We start from the raw sequence: 19,472 nt of genomic DNA, 5'->3' as shown, positions 1-19,472 counted from the left end.
AGTTGCCCAGGCGGGTCTCGAACCTGCGGGTTCAGGCAATCCACTCACCTCAGCCTCCCAAAGACATGGGATTACAGGCTGAGTCACCGAGCCCGGCTTGGAAGTAGTCTTAATTGGTACAAATGGTGTGAGTTCAAAATTCCAGAAACAGTAAAGCAAAACAGTTTTAATGTTATCATAGATTACTTTCTAGGATTTATTTTCTGAAGGGATCACTTTTTAGAGATAAAAACCCACAAAGACACAATTTAAAATAGTAAAATTAATTTTAATATAATGATATGTATGTGTGCACATATACTATTTTAAAAATAAGCATGTAAATTATAATCATTATAAAACATAAATCAGCCCTAATTTAATATTCTCAGAGTAAAACAGCACGTAGAGAAGTCAGTCTAACATTTCTGCACTTGCCTTTTAAAGTTAGAATACATAAAAGATTTAGCGCATTGTGTTTTATCCTATTTCAGTTTTCATGTTATCATCATTAAATATAAATATCCTTAGGAAGGTACTACCTTATAACTTACATTCAAATAACCAAAGTCTTTTAACAGTTAAAGTACCATTAAGTCATCTAAAATGAATAATCTAAAAAAAAAAAAGGGCCTAAATTAAACCCCTGAGGAATTACAATTTTTTTACATGATAGTTTTGGTTAAGTGCAATTTCATGTATGTACTACTTTGTTTAAGGTCATACTTGGTAAGGCATAGTAAAAATAAAATCTACTTAAGTAACAATCTAATATTATGTTTAATTTCTGACTACAAAGTTGTCTTGTTTCCCTAGAAAGTCATTTTGCATATCATTCTGCACCTCTTCACCCATCTGCTGGCTTATTTGCTTTACATACAGCAGTTAGCATTTGTGCACTAGCTGAGTTGCCTTTACAGCAGTGCTTCAGACAAAATGCACTGGAAGAACTACATGTTCGAGAGTTCATGTCCATGCTCAACCATGGCTTGCACAAATTGCTTGAAGACACGATCCATGTAAGTGGACTGTCTTGGCCAGATTCCCTCCAGAAAACCAATATGGCCTCCGTAAGAAGTAAGGACCAAAGCAACATGAGGGTTTTGCTTAGCAGTTTCTATTGGAATAGCTTGAGAAAATAAAAGGGATGAGGGGAGTGGCCGTAAGAGAGAGGAAGGAGAGAGAAAAAGATCATTATCAGTTTTTGTTAGAAAAAGTGCATATCTTTCTCATTTCTAATTAATTAAACACCATCAAACAAACATTTGTTGTTGTTGTTTTTTTTTGAGTTGGAGTTTCACTCTGTCGCCCAGACTGGAGTGCAGTGGCCGCTCCCGGCCACCGCAGCCTCGACCTGCTGGGCTCCGGCGATCCTTCCGCCTCAGCCTTCCAAGTAGCTGGAATTACAGGCATGCGCCACCACACCTGGCTGATTTTTTGATTTATTGTAGAGATGAGGTCTCACCGCCCAGGGCTCAGGCAATCCACTCACCTCAGCCTCCCAAGGCATGGGATTATAGGTTGAGCCACCGAGCCTGGCTCAAACAAACATTTGTAATGAATATAGCTAAATGGAATAAATTTGCTTAATTTATCTCAACCCTCTCCACTTCCATAACAGTTAATGTTTATGGTCACATACCAGATGATCATTTTTGGAAGAATCAACCCAAGATTTAATAGTAATATAAAAGTATAGGCCAAGCCTTGTTTTGAGAAATTAAAGTAAGAGAATTGAAGGGATGGTGAAACCTTATATAATGCGGTAAGATTCCTACTTGAGTGTTTCACCAGGGGGAGAAAAAACTAATCTTAGCACCTTTGTGAGAGTTATACATTAATTATGCATGATTTTGATTAATTTAATATGATGTTAAATTTCTGAGGCCAATTGGTGGCTGTATTGATTCAAAATTATAAATATGATTTATATAGTAAAACAGACTGGGTACAGTGGCTCACACCTGTAATCTCAGCACTTTGGGAGACTGAAGTGGGAAGATTGCTTGAGCCCAGGAGCTCAAGACCAGTGTGGGCAACCTTGTCTTATTTAGTGAGACCTTGTCTCCAGAGAAAAAAAAAATTAGTCGGGCATGGTGGCATATACCTACAGTCCCAGCTACTCGGGAGGCTAAGGCAGGAAGATTGCCTGAGCCAAGAAGGTCAAGATTGAGGTGAAGCTGGGCTTGGTGGCTCAGCCTGTAATCCCGCGCCTTTGGGAGGCTGAGGTGAGTGGATTGCCTGAGCCCACGGGTTCGAGACCCACCTTGGCAACTTGGCCAGACCTCATCTCTACAATAAATCAAAAAGTCAGCCGACCGTGGTAGCGCATGCCTGTAATTCCGGCTACTCGGAAGGCTGAGATGGAAGGATCGCCGGAGCCCAGCAGTCGAGGCTGCAGTGGCCGGGAGCGGCCACTGCCCTCCAGTCGGTGCGATAGAGTGAGACTCCAACTCAAAAAAAAAGACTGAGGTGTACCATGATCATGCTACTGTACTCCAGCCTGCGAGACAGAATGAAACTCTGGCTAAAATAAATAAATAAATAAAAACAAAAACCAAAAAAAGGTAAGAGCTCCCTACTCCACACCCTTTTGTGGAGAAAAAGGAAGCTGATATACCAGAAAAGAACTGGATTCCTTCCACAATTTGCATGTTTAGACAATGCTTCAAATCTGACCCCACCATACTCTGAAGAGTAAACTGAGAGATCTTTGGAGAGCCAAGTTCTCATCCAAAAGTGATCCTGCACTCGCGTCCATAGGTAGTCGCATCTGTCCCAAGGAAGAACCCCTAAAAGTGAATATCTACCTTGGGATTGTGTATAGAACATAAAGGGGAACAACTGACACCTTTTTTTTTTTTTGAGTTGGAATCTCACTCTTGTCACCCAGGCTGAAGTGCAGTGGCATGCTCATGGCCACCGTAGCCTCGACCTGCTGGACTTAGGTGATCCTTCCACCTCAGTCTTCCAAGTAGCTGGAACTATAGACACACGCCACCACGACCAGCTAGTTTTTGTGATTTTTTTGTTGAGACGAGGTCTCACCAAGTTGCCCAGGCTGGTTTTGAACCCTCCGGGCTCAGGCAGTCCTCTTGTCTTGGCCTCCCAAAATGCTGGAATTATAGGCTGAGCCACCACGCCTGGCCTTTTTTCTTTCTTTCTTTTTTTTTTTTAAGAGACAGAGTCTTGTTAGAATGCAGTGGCAAGATCATAGCTCACTGCAGCCTCAAACTCCTGGGCTCAAACAATTCTCCCAAGAAACTGGGCCTGCAGGCTTGTGCCACCACATCTGGCTAATTTTTAATTATTTAAAAATAAAGACTGGGTCTTGATGTATTGTCCAGGCTGGTCTTGAACTCCTGGCCTCAAGTGATCATTTCACCTTGGCCTCCCAAAGCACTGGGATTATTAGTGTGATCCGGCCAGACTGATAATATTTTTGCTTTATTTAGTGCTTCATTTGCTTCTAATGGAATTTTTAAGAGCCCCAATTTCACACTCTGGATACACTCAGAAATTTCTAACACGATAGTTACAGTCCTACCAGAACAACAAAAGGCTGTGTCACATTTGAGTCATGTGAAAGATGCTGACTGCCTGTTCTCTCAGACTGCCAACAATTGTCCACTATTTCAATTGTAAAGACTCTGTTAAATGCTTGGGAAAGAATAGGAAATTAAATTGACTCAAGTGGGTCAAATTAAAATGTTAGGAATTTTTTGTTGGTAGAAAGGTCAGTGAAATATAAAAATGGGTGGGAAAATACTAGAATTTCTTAATCCAACAAAAATATGCTAAAACAATCACCAGATAACTCAGTGATATTAAAGTTCACAGTTTCATTTTCTGAATCACGGTCAAAGGTCATAAATTCCACCTTCTAAAATTACCTGTGATTAATCATAAGTCACATAATAAAATGAGATCGCCTGGCCAGGATTGGTGGCTCAGCCTGTAATCTCAGCACTTTGGGAGGCTGAAGCGAGTTGATTGCCTGAGCCCACGGGTTTGAGACCAGCCTGGGCAACTTGGCGAGACCTTGTCTCTATAATAAAACAAAACTTAGCCAGGTTTGGTAGCCCATACCTGTAGTTCCGGCTACTTGGGAGGTTGAGGCGGAAGGATTGCTAGAGCCCAGCAGGTCGACGCTAGGGTGGCCATGAGTGTGCCACTGCACTCCAGCCTGGGCAACAGAGTGAGACTCCAACTCAAAAAGAAAAAGAAAAAAAGAGATCATCTAGAGAAATAATAGGTAATTTTAAAAAATGTATATATATAGTTTGGGGATTTTCTGAAATTCTCACAATACATGTTATGCTCAAAGAATAATTTTTTTTTTTTTTGAGTAGGAGTCTCGCTCATGGCCACCGCAGCCTCGACCTGCTGGGCTCAGGCGAACCTTCCGCCTCAGCCTTCCAAGTAGCTGGAACCACAGGTGCACACTACCACCCCTGGCTAATTTTTTTTATTTATTGTAGAGATGAGGCCTTGCTAAGTTGCCCAGGCTGGTCTCAAACCCCTGGACTCAGGCAATCCTCTCACCTCCAAAAGTGCTGGGATTACAGGTGTGAGTCACCACACCCAGCTAGAAAAATTTTTTTACATGAAGTATTTGGGGAAATGATTTTAAAGTATTTAGGGCAAAAGCAGGGGGCAAAAACTTTTTAAAAAATACTTTGTGAAATTTCATTAGGAAAAATTGGAGGTCAGGTCTACTGATTCTTAAGTTAGCATGATTACTTCTTTTTTTTTTTTTTTGAGTTGGAGTTTCAATCTGTCGCCCAGGCTGGAGTACAGTGGCATGCTCATGGCCACCACAGCCTTGACCTGCTGGGCTCAGGAAATCCTTCTGCTTTAGCCTTCCAAGTAGCTGGGACTACAGGCGTGTGCCACCATGCCCAGGTAATTTTTAAAAAAATTTATTGTAGAGATGAGGTCTCACCAAGTTGCCTGGTCTGCTCTTGAACCCGTGGACTCAGGCAATCCTCTCACTTTGGCCTCCCAAAGTCCTGGGATTATAGGCACTTTATAAGCCTATATATAAGCTTATAATGTATATCGCTTCAATGTATGAACATATACACAAATATCTTTGTTACCAAATTTTATACTTCTTGAATTAAAAGAGCAGGAAAGTTAGTTTTTGAGTAATTTTCTTTTATACAGTTTCCAGGGGGAAAGCAAAGACTGTTTCTCTTCAAATATGACTTTCTACTCCAAATACGTTCCACTCATTGAGATATTTAAGCCCATTGTGTTTATAGTCTCAAGTTCTCTTCCAGGTTAAAAGAAAAGAAAAACTTCAAATTCTTCTGTGGAGGAACTCAGGAAGAAGAGGCAAGTGATGACAGTGTTCTCTTGAAAAAAAAATACTGTAACGCAATCTGTCCAAAGAACAGTGTAATTGATAAGAAGGAAAGATCATAAAAATCAGAACAAGCAACACAATGAGTCATAACTTGTTCTGAAGCTCTCACAACGGATAAAATAAAGGTCTGAGCCGGGCTCAGTGGTTCAGCCTGTAATCCTGCGCATTTGGGAGGCTGAGGATTGCCTGAGCCTGCGGGTTCAAGACCCGCCTGGGCAGCAAGACCTCATCTCTACAATAAATCAAAGAATCAACCGGGTGTGGTGGCGTGCATCTGTAGTTCCAGCTACTCGGAAGGCTGAGGTGGAAAGATTGCCGGAGCCCAGCAGGTCGAGGCTGAGGTGGCCGGGAGCGGCCACTGCACTCCAGTCTAGGCGACAGAATGAGACTCCAACTCAAAAAAAAAAAAAAAAAAAGATAAAGGTCTGTGAAACGTGTAAGAAGTGAGCTGGGCCAGGCGCAGTGGCTCATGCCTGTAATCCCAGCACTTCATTTCACTTTGGAAGGCCGAGGTGAGAGGACTGCCTGAAGCCAGAGGTTTGAGACCAGCTGGGCAACTTGGCAAGACCGCATCTCTACAATAAATTAAAAAATTAGCAGGATGTGATGGCGTACACTTGTAGTTCCAGCTACTAGGAAGGCTGAGCCAGAAGGATTGCCTGAGTCCCGCAGTTTGAGGCTGTGGTGGCCATGAGCGTGCCACTGCACTCCCGCCTGGGCAACAGAGGGAGACTGCAACTCAAAAAAAACCCCAAAAAAACAAAGAGGTGAGTTGAGACATTTAGATAATAAGTTATGTGTAGCTAGTATTTTTTTTTTTAATTTATCACAGTGGAAAACACATGACTCACATTTTATTTCTTGTTACTGCATTTTCTTTAAAAATATTTAAATTAATAAAGTTCTTAACATTAAAAGTTAGTTCATGTCAAAATATTTACAAAGATGTTACTTTTACCATGACTGGGTGAGAAAACATCGTCCACAGAATTTAGACACAACACCGGAATTCCTACTGACTTCAGTCTATGGTTTGGGCTGGCGTCAGTATAATAATCATCGATTGTTCGGTAGCCAAACATGACAGAAGTGAACCGCTTATCAAACTCTCTGATGGATTTAGCCTGAAAAACAAGAACAAATTGTATCTACTTTTGGAATCAAAAGAAGAAATAAAAGTATCACATAAAGTTTCCCTCCTACCTTCATGACATGATCCATATCAACTTGTTTCACAAACATATGCCGGTGTCTGGAACAAAAGAATTTCAGAAGTAAAAGTTAAGGTCATTCCTACTCAATCATACTGAAAATACAGAACAACTAATTACTAAACAGCCTAGCACAGGGCACAGAGTTGGTACTCAGCAAACATTTGCTTAATCAGATACAGCAGCAGTAGTACAATGATGTTTATACTGAAGACATCCTTATCATCATCATTATTATTAGAAACAAGGTCTTAGCCGGGCTCGTTGGCTCAGCCTATAATCCCGTGCCTTTGGGAGGCTGAGGTGAGTGGATTGCCTGAGCCTGCGGGTTCGAGACCCACCTGGGCAGCGAGACCTCATCTCTACAATAAAATAAAAAAATCAGCCGGGCGTGGTAGCGCATGCCTATAATTCTGGCTACTAGGAAGGCTGCGGGGGAAGGATTACCGGAGCCCAGCAGGTCGAGGCTGCGGTGGCCAGGAGCGGCCACTGCACTCTAGTCTGGGCGACAGAGTGAGATTCCAACTCAAAAAAAGCCAAAAAAAAACCAAAAAAAAAGAAACAAGGTCTTGCTCTGTTACCCAGGCTGGATCACAGTGGCACGATCATGGTTCACTGCAGCCTCCAGCTCCTGGGCCCAAGTGATCCTCCTGCCTTGGCCTCCTAGCTGGGACTACAGGCACATGCCACCACGCTCAGCTAATTTATTTATTTTATTTGTGTAGAAACAGGGTCTCACTGGGTTGCCCAGGCTAGTCTCAAACTCTTGGACTCAAATGATTCTCTAGCCTCAGCTGCCCAAAGTGCTGGGATTATAGGCATGAGCCAGGATGGCCAGATCTGAAAACAATTCTTTTTAAAGTACTTTTTTTTTTTGGAGTCAGAGTCTCACTCTGTCGCCCAGACTGGAGTGCAGTGGCACGCTTCCAGTCACTGCAGCCTCAACCTGCTGGGCTCCGGCAATCCTTCCGCCTCAGCCTTCCGAGTAGCTGGAACTACAGGCATATGCCACCACGCTCGGCTAATTTTTTTTGGATTTATTATAGAGATGAAGTCTCACCAAGTCGCCCAGGTGGGTCTCGAACCCGTGGGCTCAGGCAATTCACTCACCTCGGCCTAAAGTATTTTTTTTAATTAAAGAAGAATGAGCCAACTCCATAAAAATAAAAATATATGTTGTTTCTTAAATTGTACCTACACACTGCTGCTAATAAACAAATATGGCTAAAGGTTTTACCTAAGCAAAAAGCTTTCAATTGGATAAATTACCCAAATACATTCTTTTTACTTTTAAAAACATTAATTTCTTGGCTCTAATAGGAACTGAATAAAGACATTATTTTAAGGCCAGGTGCAGTGGCTCACACCTGTAATCACTGCACTTTGGGAGGCCAAGGCGAGAGGATTACCTGAGCCCGGGGGTCGAGACCAGCCTGGGCAACCTCGTCTCTACAATAAATAAAAAAATTAGCTGGGTGTGATGGTGCATGCCTGTAGTTCCAGTTACTTGGAAGGATAGCCTGAGTCCAGCAGGTCGAGGCTGTGGTAGCCATGATTGTGCCACTGCACTTCAGCCTGTACAACAGAGTGAGATTCCCACTCAAAAAATAAAAAAAGTTTTACAAAAAGACATTATTTTAAACATTGCTACATTAAAACTAGAACTATTTTTGCAACTTAAAAAAAAAAGTTGGTCATTTTTCTCATACAACTGATATTTTAACTCAAATCACTCTTCAGTTTCCTTGCTACTGTTCCCTATTTCAGGTGGCCCCTTGAATAATTAATGAAATGATGATTCTTCAGTATTTTTATGGCAATATTTATACTCAAAATCTGTCATTTCACAAACAATTTTAGTCCAATGTTTAATGTCAATTTTCAGGATAACTATAATTTTCAATAAGTCACGTATAAATTAACCGTACTTTTTATTTAGAGTTTATATTTAAGCTTATCAATTCACTTAAAAGTGCATAGTACTAGTCATCAAAAAAAAAAACAGTCAGCCTGTAATCCCAGTACTTTGGGAGGCCGAGGAAAGTGAATTGCATGAGCCCAGGGGTTTGAGACCTCATCTCTACAATAAATCAAAAAAATTAGCTGGGCATGGTGGTGCGTGCCTGTAGTTCCGGCTACTTGGATGGCTGAAGCAGAAGGATCGCTGAAGCCCCACAGGTCGGTGAGCATGCCACTGCACTCCAGCCTGGGTGACGGAGTAAGACTCCAACTCAAAAAAAGAAAAACAAAAAAACAAACCAGAAATAGCTCCATGTTCTTTGCTACCATACCACTTTAACTGTTAGAAGATAGACGGAAAAAAAAAGAAAGAAAGAAAAAATTAGCCAGGCGTGCTGGCATGCACACCCAGCTATTCGGGAAGCTAAGGTGGAAGGATGACCTGATCCCAGAAGGTCAAGACTGGTAAGCTATGATCATGTCACTGCACTCCAACCTGGGAGACAGAGTGAGACCCTAACTCAAAAAAAAACCCCCCAAAACAAAAAACTATGAAGGCTGAGACCATCTACGTAAATTGTGTTCTCCTATTTCTGAAACATATTATACTCATAAGCACATGCTTAAGGAACCATATTGTTCAGCACTGAAAACAATAAGTTATTTATGCCTGGAAAAGAATTAGGTACTGATAAGATTAGCAACAAGTAGAAAATCCAGAGAAATAGCCTATAACATTACTTAACACATTCCATACTACTCTTTTTAGTCTTTTAGAATAATTTAGAACAGTGATTAGTATAGTGATCTTCAAAGTAGGGCACACACCTTAGGGATTATACAAGACAATTCACTGTATGCATTTACAATACGGTGGATATTTTTGTACCATAGTAAATGTATACAATGTCTAAATAGGCCAGGCATGGTGGCTCACGCCTGTAATCCTAGCACCTTGGTAGGTCAAGGAGGGAGAACTGCTTGAACCTAGTAGCTCGAGACCAGCATAGGCAACACAGCAGAACTTGTCACTATAAAAATAAAAAATTAGCCAGCTACATAAGAGGATCTGGCTGAAGAATCGCTTGAGCCCAGGAATTGGAGGCTATGGTAAACTGTGATCACACCAGCCTGGGCGACAGAGTGAGACCCTGACTCAAAAAAAAAAGTTTAAATAAATATACATATATTGATAGTATTGTGCTTCAAAACTTTTGACTGCCAGGCACAGTGGCATTTTGGGAGGTGGAGGCGAGAGGAGTGCCTGAGCCCACGGGTTCGAGGCCAACTTGGGCAACTTGGTGAGACCTCATCTCTACAATAAATAAAAAAGTTAGCTGGGCATGGTGGCACATGCCTGTGATTCCAGCTATTTGGAAGGCTGATCGTCTGAGCCCAGCAGGTCGATGCTGCGGTGGCCATGAGCATGCCATGTACTCCAGCCTGGGCACAGAGATCTGACTCAAAAGCAAAAACAAAACTTTTGACTGTTGTGCCATGTAATCTAAAATGTTTGGGGACAACAGTTTTCAGATGACTCACTTATTAACTGAAGACTGGAGACAAGTTGTCAAATAGTAATTAAAAAGCAGCCAGTTCAGTGGTTTCTCCAACGACTCTGAGCAAGCAAAGGTATTCCAACCAACTGAAAACGTTGCCGCCGCCATCAAAGGAGTTTTGGACCCAATTTTGCCCAGATAATTTAGAAGCAGCATTCTAAAATGAAGAGAAACAGGAAACTCAGTGATTCATTTGTTGTAACCCTTGAGACATCCAATTTCTAACCACATATTTCCCATTATAGAGAAGAAAATTATAAACGAATGTTTAAGCCCTCTATCTTGGAAAAACATGCAGTGTCTTTATTCTTGCCTTACATTTATACAGTCAACTATACAGTGACTGGGACAAAGCACACTGTTATTCCTCATATATGTATCCTATGAAGCAAAACACAAGAAAAATTCACTCCAAGAGTGGTTTTCCAGTGTGACTGCACGGTGGAATCAATTGGGGAGTTTTTAAAATAACAACTGATGTCTGGGTCTCACTCTGAGAGATTCTGGGTTACTTTACAGGATGGCCAAGCTAGTTATCTAGGATCCTTACACCCTGTAGCATGTCTTTAAGGGACTGGTAGTCTAGAGTTAGACGTCCTGAGTCATGGTAGTACAGCTGGCCCCTAAAGTAACATGTTTTCTCTTCCTGTTATTTGTCCTTATTTCTATCACGTATTTCTTCCTCTTTTCTCTTTGCTCTATCAATTTGCTTGATTCTACGCTATTTCTGTTGAGAGGGACCATAACTGTGTTTCATAGCAATGTTGAAAATCTGAGCTTAACATTGCCAACTGAGAGAAAGGATGATATCCTGATTCCATTTCTCAAAATTTTCTTGACTTGATTTCTTCAATTGCCTGGGTGAATTCTTAATGAAGTTTTAGATGACGAGTAGATGAAGAGACGTTGAAAATGATTATCTACCACTTGAATACATTATTGTGGTTAACTGAGCCATTTAAAGGATAATGTCTATTTTTCTGCAAAGGGTTCATTCTAGGGTCCTAGTTTTTATGGCCTTACTCTTTAGCTGGAGGTCAGCTGTTGCTCAGAGGCTGGTAAAATGCACAAGCTGGTAGAGTTAAAAGGGAGACTTGGCCTGGGGCAGTGGCTTGTGCCTGCAATCCCAGCACTTAGGGATGCCAAGGTGGGAGGGTTGCTTGAGGCCAGGAGTTCAAGATCAGCTTGGGCAACATAGCAAGACCTCTGTCTCTACTTTTAAAAATAAATAAATAAATAATATGCAGGGCACAGTGGCTCACGCCTGATATCTCAGCACTTTGGAAGGCCGAAGTGGGAGGGTTGCTTGAGGACAGGTGTTTGAAACCAGCCTGGGCAACACAGCAAGATCCCCATCTCTAGATTTTAAAAATAAAAATAAGCCAGGCTCGGTGGCTCAGCCTGTAATCCCGTGCTTTGGGAGGCTGAAGTGAGTTGATTGCGTGAGCCCGTGGGTTCAAGACCCACCTGGGCAACTTGGTGAGACCTCATCTCTACAATAAATCAAAAAATCAGCCAGGGCGTGGTAGCGCGCGCCTGTGGTTCCGGCTACTTGGAAGGCTGAGCGGAAGGATCGCCGGAGCCCAGCAGGTCGAGGCTGTGGTGGCTGGGAGCGGCCACTGCACTCCAGTCTGGGCAACGGAGTGAGACTCCAACTCTAAACAAACAAACAAACAAACAAACAAACAAATAAAAATAGGCTGGGTGCAGTGGCTCAAGTCAGTAATCCTGCACTTTGGGAGGCTGAGGTGAGAGGATTGCCTGAGCTCAGGGGTTCAAGACCAGCCTGGGAAACTTGGTGAGACCTTGTCTGAACAATCAATCAATCAATAAGCAAGCTGGGTGTGGTAGTGCGTGCCTGTAATTCCAGTTACTTCTGCGGTGGCTGTAAGCATGCCACGGCACCCCAGCCTGGGTGACAGAATAAGATTCTGACTCAAAAAAATTTAAAAAAAGGCTGGCACAGTGGCTCATGCCTGCAATCCCAGTATGCTGGGAGGCCAAGGTAGGACTGCTTGAGCCCCAGAGTTCAAGACCAGCTTGAGCAACATAGCGAAACCTCATCTCTACAAAATATCTAAATTAATAGGTGGGAAACTCAGCCATAGGAAACTCCATGACTAGACATGACCAGGTTGGTGGGGATAGATCTTGGTTATTTCTCAGCAGAAAAATAATGCCAAGATGTTACCCCCTTAAGGTTATTTTATTTCGACAGAAAAAGGACCCTATTTTCCCACCAAAAGAAAAACAAAAGAGAGAGAGAAAGGGAGAAAGAACCCCTGGATTAAGAGACTTAACAGACATACTGCTGGCACAGTGTCTTATGCCTGTGATTCCAGCACTTTGGGAGGTGGAGCCTAGAGGATTGCCTGAGCCCAGGGGTTTGAGACAGCCTGGGCAATATGGCAAGACCTCATGTTTACAAGAAGTCAAAAAATTAGCTGAGTGTCGCATGCCTGTAATTCCAGCTATTTGGAAGGCTGAAACAGAAGGATGGCCTGGGCTCAGCAGGTGGAGGCTGCAGTGGCTGTGAGCATGCCACTGCACTCTAGCCTGGGTGACAGACTCAAAAAAAAAAAAAAGAAGAAAAGGAAAAAACAGAGGCATACCAATCCCAAAGTATAGATTTGATTTGGCTCCTGACTCAAACTATAAAAATAAACAAATAGATAGACAATTGAGGAAATGTGCACACTGACTGAATATTGGATAACAGACATTATTGTTCATTTTATTCCACTGTAATAATGGTACTGTGGTTTTTGGTTTTTTGCTTGTTTGTTTGAGTCAGAGTCTCACTTTGTTGCTCAGGCTTGAGTGCAGTGGTATGCTCACGGCCACCACAGCCTGTACCTGTTGGGCTCAGGCAATCCTTCCCTTTCAGCCTTCCAAGTAGCTGAAACTACAAGTGCATGCCACCAAATGCCCAGCTAATTTTTTGATTTATTGTAAAGGTGAGGTCTCACCATGTTGCCCAGGCTGGACTCGAACCCTTGGCTCAGGCAATCCTCCCACCTCGGCCTTCCAAAGTGCTGGGATTACAAGTATGAGCCACCATGCCCAACTTATTTGTTTTTTTTTAAAGATAGATTCTACATTTTAGAGATATTAACTGAAATATTTATAAATGATACCAGAGATTTGGTTCACAATCATCAGAGTTGGGAGGCAGTGGGTAATAGAGGTGATAGGATGATGCAAGATCATCCATGAGTTGATAATTATTAAAGCTGATCATTGAGTTTATGAGGGGATAATTTTAACTCTTGATACATAGTTGGAATTTTCTATAGACTTTTAAAAAATTGTTGACCAGCTCACTGGGAAGCTAGGATCTGACTGGTCTAGTGTGGCATGGGTTCCTTGGCTAGACGTAGTTCTGGCTCAAAGTCCACACTTGACCACAGTGCTTGAGGAGCACCCAGTCCATGGGGCACTGGGCATAAGGACTTTCCACGGGCTATGCCTCTATCTGTTGCATCTCCATAAGAAAAAAATGTGTCAGGAGGTAAAACACATTCCCAAACAGTAAGCCCACTTGGGAACATGTCACCGTGCTAGGCAACCAGAAAGGGTGCTTCTTTGAAACAATTTACAAGACATTAATATTCAACCAGCTGTAAAGGCTAACGGTCAAGTCCTGCCTTCAGGCACTGAGGCTTCAAAGCAGCGTGAATAGGCATTTCCCAGGAGCTTCTGAATAGAGAATCTGGGCCTGTTTATGTAAGGTCTGACCTTTAAAAAAAAGTTAAGAATTTACATGATTAAGGAAAAAAAGTTTAGCTCTCACCCTGTCCTTTAAAATTCACATTATAAGTCAAAGGAAAGAGATGCTAAATTCTGTCCATTAAGCACAATTCAGAAATTCTGCCTGGGTTTTCTGCATTGGTTTAGATTTGTTCCTTTAGTAGGTCAAGTCAGACCTTCCATGTTAATGGAAGAAATGTATTCTTTTCTTCTCAGTTTTATGTTTATCAGAATCTAAAAAGCTGTGGTTAAAGCCTAGTTTTCAGAGTTTATCATTGTAAATGCTGTTCATTTTCAAGTGAATAGACTCCTAAGATGTTCTGAAAACTGAAATGGACAGATAAATCAATTAAAAAAAATTTTTTTAAATCACTCTCTTTTTCAAGTGTCTGCTGATTTAAACAAACAGTCTTGGACAATGGTTTAGGGAATCTAAAAGCACAGTGAAATGCCAGACAACAAAAATTTGGAAAAAGCTCACTGTCGCTAGAACAAAAAATCCACAAACAATTATAGTAGAAATAAGCCTAAATATAAAAGTTCTACATGAGCTCCCAAAGTAATGGCAAGCAACACAAATTATAATATTGGATAACTTAAAACAGCAGCTGGACTGAGGGGTTCAAAGCAACATTTCTGTTTCTAGGAGCACACGCCACAATTGGTCCATTTGCCCAGCAACAAAACAAAACATAACAAAACAAAACACCACCTGGGGAAAAATAATTTTGAAGGTCACTGCAGTTGGAGAGAGCAATACATGATTATTTCTGGTGACTGGCGTGATGAAAGTCATGCTACAAGTTCAGCTTCCACACACAGCTACAGGGACGGCTGGGAGTGTGCCAGGGAATCAGAAAGTCAACATGGCAGCCGCTGAATGATGCGAATCAACTCCACAGGCTTCAGACAAGCCTTCACGCTCACAAAACCCTGAGTACTTGTATCCTTTTCACCACAAAGACTAGTAGTCAAGGAAAATATTAAAATTCACCTGAATTAGGTCCTTCATTCACTCCACCACAAGTGATAAAATAGGATAAGAATAATCAGACATGTATTATACAATGTCTACATAGTGAGCTTATAGTCCTCTGAAAGAGACGGCCAATAAGAACGCTTCTCTCTCAGATAGTATTTTAGAAAGGGAAAACCTTACCCTCCCATTGAAACCCCTGCTGCCAGAAAAGGAGCAGAAGGGTACAGGCTGTGTACATGGTGGATAACTGTCTCCAAGTCTTCAGTGTTAGCACAGCAGTAAGTTCTTGGCGTCTGGAAGTAGTAACAAGTAAAGCACAAAAATGAATAAGCGAGGTTAAAAATGTGTATAATGCAGAAATGTAAACAGGAGCAAGAAGTTGTAAACAGGAGAAAATAGCCTTTGTTTGTACGTACCATTTTCATGAATCTTGCAGTGCACTTATATGTCATTGAAAGTCAACATCATTGCAGTTGGCACTAACAAAAAGACCATGAACATGCAAGGAAGGCTTGATGCATGTGGGGCAAGACCAATACAAATAAGTTAAACAGATACAAAGTGCCATACTCAAATGTGTCTCCAACTTAACAAGAGCAGTTCCTTGAGGAAGAAAAAGTGAAGAATTGTACTTTTTTTTTTTGAGTTGGAGTCTCACTCTGTCGCCCAGACTAGAGTGCAGTAGCCACTCCTGGCCACCGCAGCCTCGACCTGCTGGGCTCTGGCAATCCTTCTGCCTCAGTCTTCCAAGTAGCTGGAACTACAGGCGTGCGCTACTATGCCAGGCTTATTTTTTGATTTATTGTAGAGACGAGGTCTCGACAAGTTGCCCAGGCGGGTCTTGAACCCGTGGGCTCAGGCAATCCACTCACCTCAGCCTCCCAAAGGTGCGGGATTACAAGCTGAGCCACCGAGCCTGGCTGAATTGTACTTTTTAAAATTTATTTATTTATTTTTTATTTAATTTTTTGAGTTGGAGTCTCACTCTGTCGCCCAGACTGGAGTGCAGTGGCGGCTTCCGGCCAGCGCAGCCTCGACCTGCTGGGCTCCGGCGATCCTTCCGCCTCAGCCTTCCGAGTAGCCGGAATTACAGGCATGCGCTGCCACGCCCGGCTGATTTTTTGATTTATTGAAGAGATGAGGTCTCGCTGCCCAGGCGGGTCTCGAACCCGCGGGCTCAGGCCATCCACTCACCTCAGCCTCCCAAAGGCGCGGGATTACAGGCTGAGCCACCGAGCCTGGCTTGAATTGTACTTTTTATAGAAAAAAAAAAAAATCTATGCTCTCAAAAGCCAAATAACTCTCTATCTAAAAACAAAGAAGGCCAGGCTTGGTGGCTCAGCCTGTAATCCCAGCACTTTGGGAGGCCGAGGTGAGTGGATGGCCTGGGCCCACGGGTTTGAGAACAGCCTGGGCAACTTGGCAAGACCTCGGCTCTACAATAAATAGATTAGCCGGGTGTGGTAGCATGCACCTAGAGTTCCAGCTACTGGGAAAGCTGAGGTGGAAGGATCACCAGAGCCCAGCAGGTCGACACTGGGGCGGCTGTCGGCGTGCTACTGCACTCTAGCCTGGGTGATGGAGGAAGATTCCAACTCAGAAACAGAAAAACAAAGAAGCAAGCAAGCAAAAAAAGGCTTTCTAACAGTGTCACAAGATTATAAATGGTGGCTTGTTTCTAACCAGGGAGGTGCTGTCTCCACCCTGAGGGCTGTCTGCCAATGAAGCAGTGTGGCTTCCTAGCGCTGCCTTCACTGTAGATAAAGCAATATACAGTCTGATTTATTAATCAAATATTTTCTTTTATAATAGCACATAAATTTACATAGCCCTCAGCTGTGCTACACTGCAACAGACACTTAAAATGTTAAAATGTGTGAAGCTGATTATGAAGCTCAATACATAATGCATTAAAACAAATGGTTTTCATATGAACATCAATAAAGGCTCTGTTTATAGCAGGAAAGCATCATAGCTGCTTCATTTGAGATCTGGAAGGCGGGTACAATCCTCTCTGTAGAATGCATGTGAGTGGTATGCATATAAATAAGTATATGTAAGAAAAAAAATCCCAGAAATTCCATAAAGAGGAGAGAAATCTGGTAACATTACATTAATAAAAACATGGAAACTAGTTGTCTGCACCACCCTAATTTTATTATTCCAATAAGCCATGCATCAGCCACCATTCAATCACTAACGAATAGTCTGAGAAAATGATAATTTTCAACAAATTCTTCAATTAAACTCACCTCTAAAACATGGCCTATTGCCTACTGTCAACTTTTTGAGATCTGCAAATATGTAGCTCTCCAAAAGACAAATGATAACCTGACAGTATTTACAATGGCTAACATTTGTCAACTCATTACATGTGTGTCCACAAAACTCTCAGGAAGATCCAATTATAGTATCTACTTTATAAATAATTAAACTGAGTTTGGAGAGATTAAGTACCTCCCATAACATCTTACAAGCTAATAAGTGACTATGCTGACAGACTTAAAAAAAGATGTGATTAAATGAGGGACACAAATTCAACATAACATCTAAGTTGATAATGTTATCTTCTAGGTTGGGCACAGTGGCTCACATCTGTGATCCCAACAACTTGGGAAGCAGAGGCAAGAGGATTGCCTGAGTCCTGAGGTTTGAGACCAACCTGGACAACTTGGTGAGACCTCATCTCTACAACAAATCAAAAAAGTAACTTGGCATGGTGGCATGTGTCTGTGGTTCCAGCTACTTGGAAGGCTGAGGTGGAAAGATCACCTGAGCCCAGCAGGTCGAGGCTGCAGTAGTCGTGAGTGTGTCCACTGTACTACAGCTTGGGCGACAGAGTGAGAATTCAACTCAAAAAATAAATGAATAAATAAAATAAAATCTTCTACCATGCTCATTCATAGTGTCTTCAGAATTTGTTATGAGAGTTTAGGTGGAGAAATAATCTTCATTCTGCATTTTTTTGGTTTTGTTTTGGTAGAGACATGGTCTGGTTATGTTGCCCAGGCTGGTCTTGAACTCTGGGTCCCAGTGATCGTCCTACCTTGGCCTCTCAAAGTGCTGGGACTATAGACATTAGCCACCACATCTGGCCCTTACTCAGCATTTTTAATATATGTGAGTCTATTCACACTGCACAGCTTTAAAATTTCTGAATTATTTATGTACAACATGTCCTCCTATCAAATAGGCTTTAAGTGAAGTATGTGTGTGTATGTATGGACATATGCATACACACACAGAGACACACAGACACATGGATACACACACAGAGTTAGGAAATAGGAAAAATGGGAGGCTGGGCACGGCGGCTCATGCCTATATTCCCAGCACTTTGGGAGGCCAAGGTGAGAGGATTGTCTGAGCCCACAGGTGCGAGACCAGCCTGGGCAACTTGGTGAGACCTCATCTCTACAATAAATCAAAAAATTAACCGGATGTGGTGGCATGTGCCTGTAGTTGTAGCTACTTGGAAGACTGAGGTGAAAGGATCACCTGAGCCCAGTAGGTTGAGCCTGAGGTGCCCATGAGCATACCACTGGCCCCCAGTCTGGGTGACAGAGTGAGACTCCAACTTAAAAAAAAAGAGAGAGAGAAATGGCTTATGGAAAATTACTAGGATAACAACGTTAGTGTTAAGAAGGACCATAGATGTCACCTGCTTCCTTATTTACATATAAGGAAATTAAGGCCCAGCAAGGCTGAGTAATTTGCCAAAGGTCACCAAGTAGCAGAGCTTGGAATATATGTTTGTAATAGGTAAACTAATGTTTGTAAAGCATCAGGGTCCCATGAGGTATAGAGTAAATAAATCAATATATGGTACCCTCAGATATAGGGGCTAATTTTTCCCTAAATGTTTTTCTCCAGATAGATTACATTAAGATTAAAAACTGATACCATTGCCAACAAAGAAGTATGGTTTTTATGGCACTGCCTTCACTCTGGATAAAGCAATATACTGTCTGACATATTAAAGAAATATTTTATTTTACAATAGTATCTCCAGATGTTCCCAACTGTACTACACTAAAACAGACACAAAAGACCAGCCTGGGCAACATGGTGAGACCTCATCCCTACAATAAATAAAAAAATTAGCTGGGTGTGGTAGCGCACACCTGTAGTTCCAGCTACTTGGAAGGCTGAGGTGGAAGGATCACCTGAGCCCAGCAGGTCAAGGCTGTGGTGGCCGGGAGTGTGCCACTGCACTCCAGCCTGGCAACAGAGTGAGACTCCAATTAAAAAAAGAAACAGACACTGAAAATGTTAAACTATATAAAGCTCATTTTGTCTCAATGCATACTAATCCAATGGTGTGGATCAAGAATTTCCAGAATTCTAGGTTGGATGCAGTGGCTCCCATCTGTAATCCCAGCACTTTTGGAGGCTAATGTGGGAGGACTGCTTGAGGCCAGGAGTTCAAGACCAGCCCGGGCAACATAGCAAGACCTCATTTCTACAAAAATGAATAGAAAATTAGCTGGCTATGGTGGTGCATGCCTATAGTCCTAACAAATTGGAGGCTGAGGCAGGAGGGTCACTTGAGCTTGGGAGGTTGAGGCTGCAGTAAGCTGTGATCATGCCATTGCATTCTAGTCTGGGAAACAGTGAGACTATCTCCATTAAAAAAAAAAAAAAAAGTAGCCGGGCTTGGTGGC

The 19,472-nt window shown here is 42.2% G+C and overlaps 1 protein-coding gene across 1 annotated transcript; it reads right to left on the bottom strand.

Moving 5' to 3' along the window:
* Positions 1-244: 244 nt before the first annotated feature.
* Positions 245-15,389, bottom strand: ABHD3 (abhydrolase domain containing 3). The gene is made up of 5 exons (XM_021708484.1): positions 14,989-15,389; positions 10,063-10,236; positions 6,554-6,602; positions 6,309-6,474; positions 245-1,108 (listed from the first exon to the last, which is right to left on the bottom strand). Exons 1-5 carry the CDS (start codon positions 15,258-15,260, stop codon positions 930-932), a joined length of 840 nt encoding a protein of 279 aa, XP_021564159.1. The 5' UTR covers positions 15,261-15,389; the 3' UTR covers positions 245-929.
* Positions 15,390-19,472: the final 4,083 nt, after the last annotated feature.

This window comes from Carlito syrichta, unplaced genomic scaffold (assembly GCF_000164805.1).
Source record: "Carlito syrichta isolate Samal-C Ts95f unplaced genomic scaffold, Tarsius_syrichta-2.0.1 Scaffold138500, whole genome shotgun sequence".
NCBI classification, from domain to species: Eukaryota; Metazoa; Chordata; class Mammalia; order Primates; family Tarsiidae; genus Carlito; species Carlito syrichta.
The sequence above is the reverse complement of the archived record's forward strand: the minus strand, read 5'-3'. Positions and strand labels throughout refer to the sequence as shown.

Excerpts from the sequence above, each read along its gene's own strand:
- ABHD3 (XM_021708484.1), bottom strand. The coding sequence starts at position 15,260 with ATGACATATAAGTGCACTGCAAGATTCATGAAAATGGTACGTACAAAC. Across the intron at positions 10,237-14,988 it reads GCAGGGGTTTCAATGGGAGG|AATGCTGCTTCTAAATTATC; the intron begins GTAAGGTTTTCC and ends TCTTCATTTTAG. Across the intron at positions 6,475-6,553 it reads ATATGGATCATGTCATGAAG|GCTAAATCCATCAGAGAGTT; the intron begins GTAGGAGGGAAA and ends CTTGTTTTTCAG.